Source organism: Artemia sp. Qi Xiang Cuo, chromosome 18 (genome assembly GCF_049724085.1).
Source record: "Artemia sp. Qi Xiang Cuo chromosome 18, ASM4972408v1, whole genome shotgun sequence".
Lineage (NCBI taxonomy): Eukaryota > Metazoa > Arthropoda > Branchiopoda > Anostraca > Artemiidae > Artemia > Artemia sp. Qi Xiang Cuo.
This window is the reverse complement of record NC_142811.1, coordinates 57,036,639-57,049,401: the sequence shown is the minus strand read 5'-3', so window position 1 is coordinate 57,049,401 and position 12,763 is coordinate 57,036,639. Positions and strand designations below refer to the sequence as shown.

Below are 12,763 nucleotides of genomic sequence, written 5' to 3'. Positions count from 1 at the left end.
TTTTTATATGTTTCAAAACTAAATTTTGACTTAAGATTAAATTAAAATGCACTGTGATAATGCTAATTCCGAATAAGCCATCTCAGCAGTGTCCCAAGAACGACTGAGGGTATTATGTTCAATTGTTCGAGGCTACATCTGCTCTTAAAATTTAACCAAATCGAAATAGCGTAAGTGTATCCAAGCTATCAAAGAAAGTAAACAGATTTCTTTGCGAATGGTATCAAGTTTTCCATTACAGGTCAACTAGAGGAGTTATGAAACTAAATTAAACAGTACTATTTGTGTCCACATTTTTAAAAGGATGTATGCTGTTAAAAATTGCTGAAAATTTTCCTCCGGCATACAAATAGCAGGCCAAACTATAAAGTCTTAAAAAACGAAAAGATTTAAAGTATTATTTTCTTTTTTCCTGAAAAGACTATGTCAATATAAAACGAACAGAAATTAATTAAAAAAATTTTCCACAAAAAAAGTTTTCAAAGAAAAGTAAAGAACACCATTAAACAAAAAATGAGCAACAATAAAATCAAATAATCTACCAAGCGTGAAACTACCACAAATCAGCATCGATAAATAAATGAAACCCAACACGAACAGAAATTACAATAAATAACCCAGTCAAACTCAAAACGAGCAGAAATTATTATAAATTGTGCACAAAACCCCTATGCCTTCCCAAGGCCAGAGCAAAATTTGCACTTTACTGAAAAAATACAAATGAATGTGCATTGTCAGTTTAATATACATATACTGATATTTAGTAATCAAACTGTTAATATTATTTGATTTGTTAAAGCAATAAAAGTAAAAATATTTATATTTTTTCAGTAAAGTGCAAATTTTGTTCTGGCCTTGGGAAGGCACACGGGTTTTGGGCCCAACTCATGTTAGTTACTGCTTGTTTTGAGTTTGACTTAGCTAATTATTGTAATTCTTGTTCCTTTTGGGTTCCATTTATTTATCAATGCTGATTTGTGGTAGTTTCGCACTTGGTCGATTATTTGATTTTAGTTTTGCTCATTTTTTGTTTAATGGAGTTCTTTACTTTTCTTTGAAAAACTTATTTTGTGGAAAAAGTTTTTTTTAACTAGTCTAAAAGAAAAAAGAGAAAGAAACGTAGAAAAAAAAGAAAGAAATGTCAAGAAAGAAACTTTAAAGAAAAAAGTTAAAAAGAAAAGAAAGAAATGTAAAAAAAAGAGAGAAACTAAAGAAAGAAAAAAAGAATAAAAAAAAGAAACATAGGTGAAGAAAATGAAAAATCAAGCTAAAGACATTACGGTAAAATAACTGAAGAAGGTATAGCTTTCCTTTAATGGTGTACTTGTTTATTATATTTTTAGATTTTAGATTATAAGCACGAGAAGAGTTTTCAAATTTAGCTAATCAGTGAGGATTTTTTTACGGCTCAACATGTCAACACTGATGAAAATGTGATACTGCTCCTAAAACTTCATAGTTTTGAAAGAACCAAAAGGAAGTTCTTAGAAAGTCGCAATGTTCAGGCATAAATGGACCTGAGACAAGGAGTATAACATATTTTACTAACATTTTCGATGGGATAGGGCAAAATAAGGAACTATATTTCGGAAGTTTTTGGTCAGGACATTTGGTTTTAGAGTACTTCCTTGACAAAAGTGAGCCTATGATCTCTACCCTTCCACCCCAAGACCAAGTTCTATGAGAAAAACAGGCACGTGGCATCTTGTTTGAACCAGAATCATGCAAGGTCAGAGGCTCATTTTTAATTATGTTGCCAAACACTTTTGGTCGCTTCGATGAGCAAAAGTGAGAACATAAGAAAGAAAACAAAGAACGAAAAAAAAAACCGTTAAGCAAAGATAGAACCGAATGAGAATAATTTTCAGCCAGTGAATAAAAAACAAAACGAATTAGATATTTTGGCAAAAACCCCCGCTTAGCCGTCTTTAATTTTTTTTTTTTTTTTTTTTTTTTTGCTTCCGTCTAAGCTACTTCAAAAGGTTGTTTTTGTTTATTATTACAGTATAATATATATATATATATATATATATATATATATATATATATATATATATATATATATATATATATATATATATATATATATATATATATATATATATATATATATATATATATATATATATATATATATATATATATATATATATATATATATATATATATTCAAATATATATATTCTTTTTTTGAGCATTGAGGACGGCTTAGCGGAGGTATTTACCAAAATTTTTCCTCCAGAAACTAATTTAATAAAAAAAAAAAGACATAATTTAGAACTATAAAATCGTAATGTGACAACCTACTCCCTTTTAAAACAAGAACATGTCACGCCTACAGTTTTCTGCTCCTGTATTGTTTCAGATCAAATTAACAAATTAGCCGCAGCCATCTACAAAAACCCGAAGGTTTTTTCTTGTTTCGTTTTTTTATGAAGTAATTATCCTTTATTTTCTGATGAAGAAGCCAGAATGCACAACTAAGGATAATCCACAGATTCATTTATTTCCAGGAGAAAGAAAACGTCGCCTTTATTGGTCCAAACGCGCATGCCATTACTGGAATGGGTGACAAAATTCATTCGAAGATCATAGCTAAAGAAGCTGGTGTTAATATTATACCCGGGTTTGATGGAGTTGTTGAAGGCGGAGATCACTGTATTGAAATTGCCCGGCAAATTGGCTACCCAGTCATGATAAAGGTTATCGTTTCTTCTTGTTATTATTATGTTTTAGGAAAGACCCGAGAGGCATTAAGAAAAGCCGTACTAATGGTTCTGATAACCATATTGGTTGACGCTACAGAGTAGAACCGGAAAAAAGATAAAGTGGAAAAAAGATGGTACTTTTATGATATAGTCCCTACCTAATATTCTTTTAATATGTTTCTCTGACGCTCAATACTAATGAAATATATCTAAGTATGATAGAAATATAATACTTTAGAAACAAATTTGGGCTATATATTTGCGCATTAGGGGGTGGGGATAAAGGATGGGTCTGCATGGCTAATGTGTTAGGTACAGTTATTTTGCATATTATGAAATACAAAACTGTTTTCTGACTTCACACTGTCCAAATATTTACCCCCCCCCTCATGTGCAAATATATAGCCCAAATTATATATTTTCAATCTATTCTGTCAATTATATTTGTCCTCACCCACGGTAAACTGAAAAAAACTAACACAAAAAAAAAACAGTTCTATAATGCGTCAATGAATGAACAACTTGAGCGATAGGGGCTATATCATACAAGTACTAAAAATAATATTCAGAATTTTTGAGGTTCATCACTTATTGAGAATGTATTTAAACGCATTTATAGTATAGTGCTAGTGAATTTGGCTTTATTAGTTAATTGGCTGCTCCCATTGATGCAATATTGCACTTTGATTTGTCTTTTTTGCTTATATTTCAGTCGGAAGGGGGCCACCGTAATAAATGTTTCTTAGGGCACTACCAACCATAAGAACGGCTCTGGCGTCAAGCTGTCTAGGCCGGCAAAGCTGCGCACGCTGCTCATCCGCTCCAATCTATTTAAAACTTTTCTAAAGTCAATTCTGTGCTCTAATTATCTCGTTCTCTACTGCTTTCTACCGCTGAGAGCTGGACAAAAATTTTTTAAACGTTTTGGATAGAACTCACTGTGCAGAAATATGTTCAAAAGAGGTGAAAAGAAAACATCAAAAGGGAAAAGAAATGCCGAAATGGCACAAATAAACGCTGAAAGGATACGTGATTGATATTACTTATCCCCTCTTTCTCTACCAGATATTAACTTAAGTTTATTACCACTTGTAGCAACTTCTACTGCTGAGAAACGGAGAAAACGAATTTAAACGCTTTAGATAGAACTTACTGTGCAGAAATATGTTCAAAAGAGGTGAAAAGAAAACATCAAAAGGGAAAAGAAATGCCGAAATGGCACAAATAAACGCTGAAAGGATACGTGATTGATATTACTTAGCCCATCTACCTCTACCAAACAAAAACTTAAGTTTATTACCACTTGTAGCAATTTCTACTGCTGAAAAATGGAGAAAATGATTTTAAACACTTTAGATAGAACACTGTGCAGAAACATGTTCAAAACAGATGAACAGAAAATCTCAAAAGGGAAAGAAGTCCCGAAATGGTACAGATAAACGCTGAAAGGAGAAGTAATATACAATCCTCTACCTGACGAAAACTTAAGTTTATTACCACTTGCACCAACTTCTACCGCTAAACTGAAAATCTTAAAACACGAACCAACTGAAACACTCCTTTAAAGCTAATAATTTATTAGACAACCAATCTTTAGAAGTCTGATACTGCTTTGTTATCAAACAGTAAAAAGGACGTCATGTGACAACGAAATTAAAAAAAAATGAAAAGAAAAAAATAGTAACAGAGGCTCATTGTTCTTATTGTGTTTTATGAACTCAGGTTCCGTTTTATGCTTAGTTTCCATCCTTACCTCTATTACTTCAGAGTAATTGACACAAAAGGTTTTAAAATAGAGAACTTCTTTTTTCTTCTTGTTCTTCTTCTTGAAAAGGAGTCTTTCTAATTAGTGTTGTTCTCGTCTTCTTGTTATTTGTTTGATTAAAGTGGTCCTAGAATAGAATTTAATTAAAAAATTTCTTTCACAGCATGGTTGCCGAGTTTGAATTTTACGTTACACATAGCACCAGCATTTTTGCTGAATTTCAGACAAACTCCGATGTTCTGAAATTAGTAGGTGGAGGTTTACACAACTATGTATATCATAAAATTTATAACTGATAGATCATATTAAATAAACAATAGTGGGTGCGAAATCAGCGGAAGAATAAAGTGAAAACATACGGCACCAAACATATTAAGAAGGGGTTGGTTTCGTTTGAAGACGGAGTTCTCTTTGGGAATCATTAAATTGCTAGTGTTTGAACTTATACGGACGAAAAGTGTCGTCAAATATATACGAAAAGTAGTAAGCTTTCGGATATCAGTAAAAATACACTTCCACAATTTCATTGTTTTGAAAGTATTGAAATTAAATATTGAACACTAAATATTGAATAAGTATATTGAAGTATGTATATATATTTTTCATAGTTAGCGTTTTTTTTCTAATATTTTACACTGCTTTTTACATTTTGTTATTTTGTGGCTACATTTTGTGGGTTAAAAAAAACCCATGTTATTGGTACGCTGCAGGATCAGAATTTGAAAGACATTTTCCAGGAACAGTTGAATACTAGACTGGAGAGTTCAATATTTGACAATACCGAAAATGGATGGAATAATTTTAGGAAAATAATTTGTGAAGTTGCTGACAGTGTCTTAGGTAAGAAAAGTTAGACATGCAGCTACGAACATTAGTGAAAATGCTTTAGGTTTAATAGAGAGGAGGAGGGGCTGGCGAGATTATTTGAGCGATAGATCATAATGAAAATAAAAGGAAAATAAAGAAATTGGAGAAAGTATTAAAATATGAAATTTAGGAGTTGTGAAACAGAGGCCATGGATAAAATGGCTGAAGATCTGGAAGATGCAGCCAGACGGGCATGGTGATACATTGAGAGGGAGTAGTCAATCTGGACTTGTCCCAGTTGGGGACACAATTAGTGATAAGGAAAGAGTTAAAGAGAGATGGGTAGAACATTTTGAGAATTCGCTGAACCAGGATAGAGTAACAGGAAAAGATATAGAAAAGAACGAAAAAGTTCGTGACACTTTGTAATTGAGGGAAGATTTATTTTGTGAGGAAACATTAGTGACAGTGCTAAAAGGACTAAAAAATAGTAAGGCCCAGGTTCTGATAGTGTGATATCAGATATAATTATAATATCTTTATATCATTATTAGTAAAGATGGTATGTGCAGTGAAGATGTTAAAAGTGGAATAGTCAAGGCCCAGGGCTTTTTTTCACATTTGGAAAAGGTCAAGAAGAATAAGAAGATAAGTCCGCGAACCAAGATTAGAATATTGGAAGCTACACTGATGAAATTGGTCAAGTATCGTTCTGAAGCATGGTTGCTCCGAAAGACTGAGGAGGATTTGCTTTTCCATTTATTTTCAAAAGAAAATGCCTACGGATTGTTTTGAATACCCGACGAACAGGCCGTATATCAAACACTAAGCTATACGAAAAATGTGGTTCAATTCCGCTTTCTGGGGCTATAATAAGAGAAAAGTTTAGATGGCTAGGACACGTTCTGCGGATGAAAGATGACAGATTGCCAAAGATCATTTTAGTCCGCCAACGTTTTAGGGCCAAGCGAAAAACAGGTCATCCCCGAATAGGGTGGACGGATTTCGCAAGGAAATATTTAAGAGAAACGGCAATCTATTGGGAGGGGGTAAAGAGGGAGGCTTTGAATAGATCACGACGGAGGAGGAGCGTGCGTAGCTGTGTTAGCTAAAGGGTGGCTGGCACTTTAGTGAGTTGTTAGTAGTAGCAGTTGTAGTAGTTGTTTTTCTTTACCGCGATAAGATTGGTGACTAAGTCAATCAGAAAAGTATGCGAAAATTTATGATTGGCTCGGCCTTAACGTAGTTCAAAAGGATTGAACCTCAATTTCAACTCGATCCAGTTATGGACGCTAGCTAAATCTGTATTTTCAATGGGTATGCTTTCAGCTGATTCCTGAAATTAGCACTATTGAATCTCGTTATTAGTAAAATCGCATTAAGATTGGACCTTTATGCAGATGTCGCTGTGCATGTCTTTTTCTTTTGAATTCTCTACCTTGCGCCCGAATTACAGTGTTTAAGGCTTTAGACGCATTGAATGCCTTAAGGGTTAAATCGCCTATGATAAAACTTTTGTGTAGCTTTACTTACATGTTTCGATTCTTCTGTATGCGAAGATACTTTTGTAAAGGTTTTCTAAAGCTATTTGTAATACATAACACCACTAAAAAGCAACACCTCAAAATCCTGCATATCACTTGTTAAGTTCAGTCAAATTCTGCACTGGCTTGTCTGAGACTCTTTTTCATAAGGATGAGCAGCTCGACTCCTGGTTGAAAGCTGAGTTCAGTATTGTTGAGCTTTTGTCATATTAATTAAAAAAACTTTTTCCACAAAATAAGTTTTTTCAAAGAAAAGCAAAGAACTCCATTAAACAAAAAATGAGCAAAAATACAATCAAACAATCTACGAAGCGTGAAACTACCACAAATTATTATCGATAAATAAATGAAACCCAAAACGAATACAAATTACAATAAACAACTGAGTCAAACTCAAAACAAGCCGAAATTAACATGAGTAGGGCTCAAAACCACTATGCCTTCCCAACGACAGAACATAAATTTCACTGTACGGAAAAAAAAAAAATTTTTTACTTTTATAACTAATAATTTAAATAATATTAACATTTTGATTACTAAATATCAGTATATGTATATTAAACTGACAATGCACATTCATTTGTATTTTTGTCAGTAAAGTGCAAATTTTGTTCTGGCCTTGGGAAGGCATAGGGGTTTTGAGCCCAACTTATGTTAATTTCTGCTCGTTTTGAGTTTGACTCAGTTATTTATTGTAATTTCTGTTCGTTTTGGGTTTCATTTATTTATCGATGCTGATTTGTTAATTACTCTCCACTTACTTTCGACTATTAAAAAGGTTAATTTCAGTTTCCAATCAAATGAGCCCTTTTGGAAATTTTTACATCATCTTTCTATATAAACCTTATATGCCCCCAGGGTATAACTTACAACCCTTGCACTGAGGGCTCTGAGGGGGGTTATCATCCTAAAAGACCAAATTTCCAGAACTTTCAATTACGTTGAACAAAATGGATATCTCAGAATTTTGATTGAATATGTTTGGGAGAATGGTGGGCGTGAGAGGGACGTTAGTAGCTATCCAATCACTTTCAACTATTAAAAAAGGCACTAACCCTTTCAATTTCCAATTGAATGAGCCCTTTTGAAGTTTCTACAACAACGAATTCAATTAAAACCTTATATGCTCCCAGGGCATAACTTAAAACCCTTGCCCTGAGGGCTGTGGGGGGAGGGTTTGTCATCCTTAAAGACCTAATTTCCAAAACTTTCAACCACGTTGAACAAAATGGCTATCTAAAAATAATGGTCTAAACAACAACAAAAAATATTACTAATCACTTTCGGCTGTTAAAAAGGGCACTAGCCCTTTGAATTTTAAATCAAATGAGCCCTTTTTCAAGTTTCTACGACAAAGATTTCAATAAAAACCTTATATGCCCCCAGGGCATAACTTATAACCCTTGCCCCGAAGACTGTGGGGGGAGTGTCCTGCTCAAAGGTATAATTTCCTGAACTTTGAACGTCGTGGGACAAATTGGCTATCTCAAAATTTCTATTGGATGTGTTTGGGGAAATGGTGGGCGTGGAAGGGGTTAGTTGCCTTACAATCACTTTTGACTATTAACAAGGACAATAGCCCTTTCAATTTACAATCAAATGAGCCCTTTTTGTAGTTTCTAAGAAAACACTTTCAATGAAAACCTTATATGCCCCCAGGGCATGACTTACAACCCTTGCCCTGAGGGCTGTGGGTGGGTTGTCATCCTCAAAGATCTAGTTTCCATAATTTAAAACTACGTTGAAGAAAATGGCTATCTCAACATTTTGATTGGATGTGTTTGGGGGACTGATGGGCGTGGGGGGGGGGGGTAGTTGCCCTCCAATCACTTTCGATTATTAAAAAAGGCTGTAGCCCTTTGAATTTCCAATCGAATGAGCCTCTTTTGGAGTTTCTATGACAACACCTTCCATAAAAACCTTATATTCCCCCAGGGCATAACTTACAGCTCTTGCCATGAGGGCTGGGGGGGAGTGTTCTCCTCAAAAACATAATTTCTATGTGGAAATCAACTACGCTGAACATAAGGGCTATCTCAAAATTTTGATTGGATATATTGCGGGAACTGGTGGGCGTGGAAGGGGTGTTAGTCGCCTTCCAATCGCTTTCGACTATTGAAAAGGGCACAAGCCACTCCAATTTCAAATTGAATGAGCCCTTTTCGAAGTTTCTACCGCAACTTCTTCCATACGAAGTGCCCTTTTCTAAAGAAAATAAAAATAACACATTGTGTCAACATCGTTCTTTTATGGCCTTAGAGTATAACTTAAAACCCTTGAGGGTTTTGGGGGAGTGTCCTCCTCAAAAATAAATTTTCTATCTAGAAATCAACTACGCTGAACAAAATGGCTATCTCAAAATTTTGATTGGATGTGTTTGGGGGAATGATTGGCGTGAGGGGGGCGGGGGCTAGTTGCCCTCCAATCACTTTCGACTATTAAAAAGGGCACTAGAACTCGCGATTTCCAATCGAATGAGCCCCTTTTGAAGTCTCTACGGCAACCCCTTCTATATGAAGTGCCCTGCTTTAAAGAAAAAAAACTGTACATTGTGTCAACATTGATCTTATATGCCCTCAGGGCATAACTTAAAACCCTTGCCCCGAGGTTTGTGGGGGAATGTCCTCCTCAAAAACATATCTTCTATCTGGATATCAACTCCACTGAACAAAATGGCTATCTCAAAATTTTGATTGGATGTTTTTGGGGGAATGATGGGCGTAGGGGGGGGGAGGCTAGTTGCCCTCTAAGAACAACGTTTCGAAACCTTTCAGTTAAAAAAAAAGGCTCAGCGAGTGAAAAAAAGGGCAAGCAAGCTGAGAAATATTTTTCTCTAAAGTAGAAAAAAAACGGGAATATTTTGCCAGTATAAAAAAGCATGGTGTTCTCTTCTACTACTACTGCTACTACTACTAACAACTCACCGTAACACCAAGCCGCCCGAGGCCAACACAGCTTTGCACGCCCCTCCATCCCAATCTATTCAAAGCCTCCCTTTTTACACCCTCCCACGAAGTTCATTTCCATTAAATCTTTCTCTATGACGTCCTCCCACCCCAGACGAGGACGACCTGCTTTCCGTTTAGCCCTAGACGGTTGGCCGAAAATAACAATCTTCGGCAATCTCTACCTTCTTTCATTATAGCCCTAGAGAGCGGTATTGAACCACATTTTTCGTACAGCCTATTCGCAAGTGGACAAAAAATATGTTAACTTTAAAAGAGAATATCAAGATGTTGAAACCTAAACAGATAAATTATTTATAAATTCTCTCTCGAATTTCACCGGTATAAATTATTTTCTTAAACCACACTGCTTTTCCATTTACGAAAAATTAAGCAAGAAAAAGAAAGGCTCCCGGACGTGGGGCCGAAATATTCGGAGTATTTTTGTTTAATTAAGTGTTTATTTTATTGTATTCACTGCTTTATAAAAATTAAAACCCGTTTTTCTTGCTTAATTTTTCGTAAACCGGTATAAATTCCTTTTTATTTTGTATTTTTCTTTACTGTCTGAGTTTTTTATGTCTGATTATTCGGTTTTTACAGGCTTCCGCGGGAGGAGGAGGTAAAGGCATGAGGATAGCATGGAATGACAAAGAAGCCCGTGAAGGCTTTCGGCTAAGCAAGCAAGAAGCCGCTAGCTCCTTTGGGGATGATCGAATGCTTGTTGAAAAGTTTGTAGATAATCCACGTCACATTGAAATTCAAGTTCTTGGTGACAAATATGGCAACGCTGTTTATCTCAATGAGCGAGAATGCAGTATTCAAAGGAGAAATCAGAAAGTGATTGAGGAAGCTCCCAGGTGATTTATTGTTTTCTCTTCGACTTTAAGGGCTAGAAAGACATGACGTTCTACAAGCTAAGAATTTCTGTTTTTATTCAGTATGACAATATTTACTGCTGTTTTTGAACTAGGATTGTTTCTAGATTAACAGTCCATTTTGAGCGTCTTCTACATTGCCCTGCTCAAGACTAAGATGTTCAAATTATTTTTCTTCATTGAATGTCCAACTTTGAAATATTTGCCAAGAATGTGCAGTCTTCTTTGGGAAGAAAATTGCTGGAAGAAATTTAATTTATATTAAACGCTTTTTAATGGCTGGAAGAAAACGGTGGACCTGTCGAGACCTCTATTTAACCACTGTTAATCTTTGACTGTTGGGACAATAATTTTTTGAAAAATGAATTAAAAAATTCTTGCTAACTATTTGTTAAAAAATTGTGTGAACCATTTATTTAATGGTCGTAATTTTAGCAACACACGCTTAAAAAGGAAAGAAAATCCTTGCAATTGCGGTTTTAAATATATACTAACCAAAGAACCTGTTATACAAAAAGGGAGAAACTGAAAAAAGGAAAAGGAAAGAAAAAAAGCCACAAAACGGAAAAAACAATAGAGTATACTTTTTTTGAGGGTCAGAGAAAAACTATTTTGCTACCTTCCCCCAACGGAAAATTATAAGTCCCATTAATCCCCCTCCCCCCAGAAAAATGCCCAATTGTTTCAACTTCATACCCCTTCGATGAGGCAAAACAGGGTAAAATTGCCAAACTATCTATAAATCTATCACCTTTTAATGAAAGTTACTAGCTGCATCCAATATCTTTAAACTCTATGCAGTGCTCGCTTGCCTTTAGGCTTCAGGCATTAAAAAAGAAAAATAGGCAAATGCAGAATTCCCTGTGACTATTGTAAATCAATTGTCTAAATACAAATATACCCCACAGAAATAGTCGCGTCAAGTAATAATATCACATGATTTTTTCCACATTATTGAATGGCTAGGAGTTACAGACAGTTACCAGTTATATGAAGTAAGAGATGCGTTAGAATCAGACGATATTGTTTTACGTGAATAATGAAAGTAGAAATATATGTGCCATGCCTTAATTAGAAAACATATTTTCATGAAAATATTGCTCTTCCAATGTAAAAATTGAAAGAAGGCTTCTGTAAAATATTTAGTTTTTGTGTAAATACAGACCATAAATTTAGCCCATATTCCCAATGGGGGGGAGGGGGATTTCCCCACTCCCAACCGATGTTCAGGTATGATTTATTATATTAATAAAATAAATTTAAACGAATATTTAAGTGAATAAATAGATAAAATATAATAAATACATAATTAACAGATATAATATCATATTTAACAAATATAATAAATGTAAAATAAGATAATAAATGTACTAAAATAAAGTAGTAATTTTAAATTGAATAGCTGCCATTATATGTATTATTAAGGTTGGAAGATTGGATATGTTTATCAAATACACTAGTTTAGATTTCTGTTAGTTAAGTGGGGCAAAAAAAAAATTTTCTGTTATTTTTATGTTAGTGTTTTCTATCTATCTAAATAAAAATACTTTTTATCTTTTATTTTTCTTTGAACTTCTTTTGCAGAAAATACAATCACATTTTTTGGTGAAATTTCCTTGTGTTTTGGATTTCATTGATAACAGCACAGTAATAATACGGGAAAAAAAAATGCCTGAACCAGGAACAAATTGATAAAGTAATGCTTTCTTCACCATCCAGACCAGAAAAAAGCGCTGAACAACATATCCAAAATATCCATCTCTAATCCGTTGTTTTTTTTGCTATTTTTGTTATATTAATTTTTATTTTTCATCAAAAAATGAAGTGTCACGAAATGAGTGGTTGATACGTCTATCTGTATCAGAACCGAGAGCCAAAACTGTTTCTGACGTCAGGTTTTCTTATAAGCGTCAAATAAAATGAAGAAATCCATTTTTAGTGAAAAAAAATAGGAAAATTTCGCTATTTTTGGCAAAAAAAACTAAGTGATAACCATGATATCTCTTTTTTGTGTACATTGATTTTGAATGGGGATGACACTTTGAAGAAATCGACCAACTTTGTGGTATCTTCAAAGTCACGGGTTTGTCTGTTCAGACTCAAGTATCGATGCTGC

General features: G+C 34.3%; 1 protein-coding gene across 1 annotated transcript in view; it reads left to right on the top strand.

Moving 5' to 3' along the window:
* LOC148941690 (propionyl-CoA carboxylase alpha chain, mitochondrial-like) overlaps positions 1-12,763 on the top strand; it is a 144,975-nt gene that overhangs the window by 41,181 nt on the left and 91,031 nt on the right. Inside the window, exons 4-5 of the mRNA XM_089104589.1 lie at positions 2,514-2,702; positions 10,373-10,629. Coding sequence (XP_088960715.1) covers positions 2,514-2,702; positions 10,373-10,629 — 446 coding nt within the window. The remainder of the gene's footprint in view (positions 1-2,513; positions 2,703-10,372; positions 10,630-12,763) is intronic.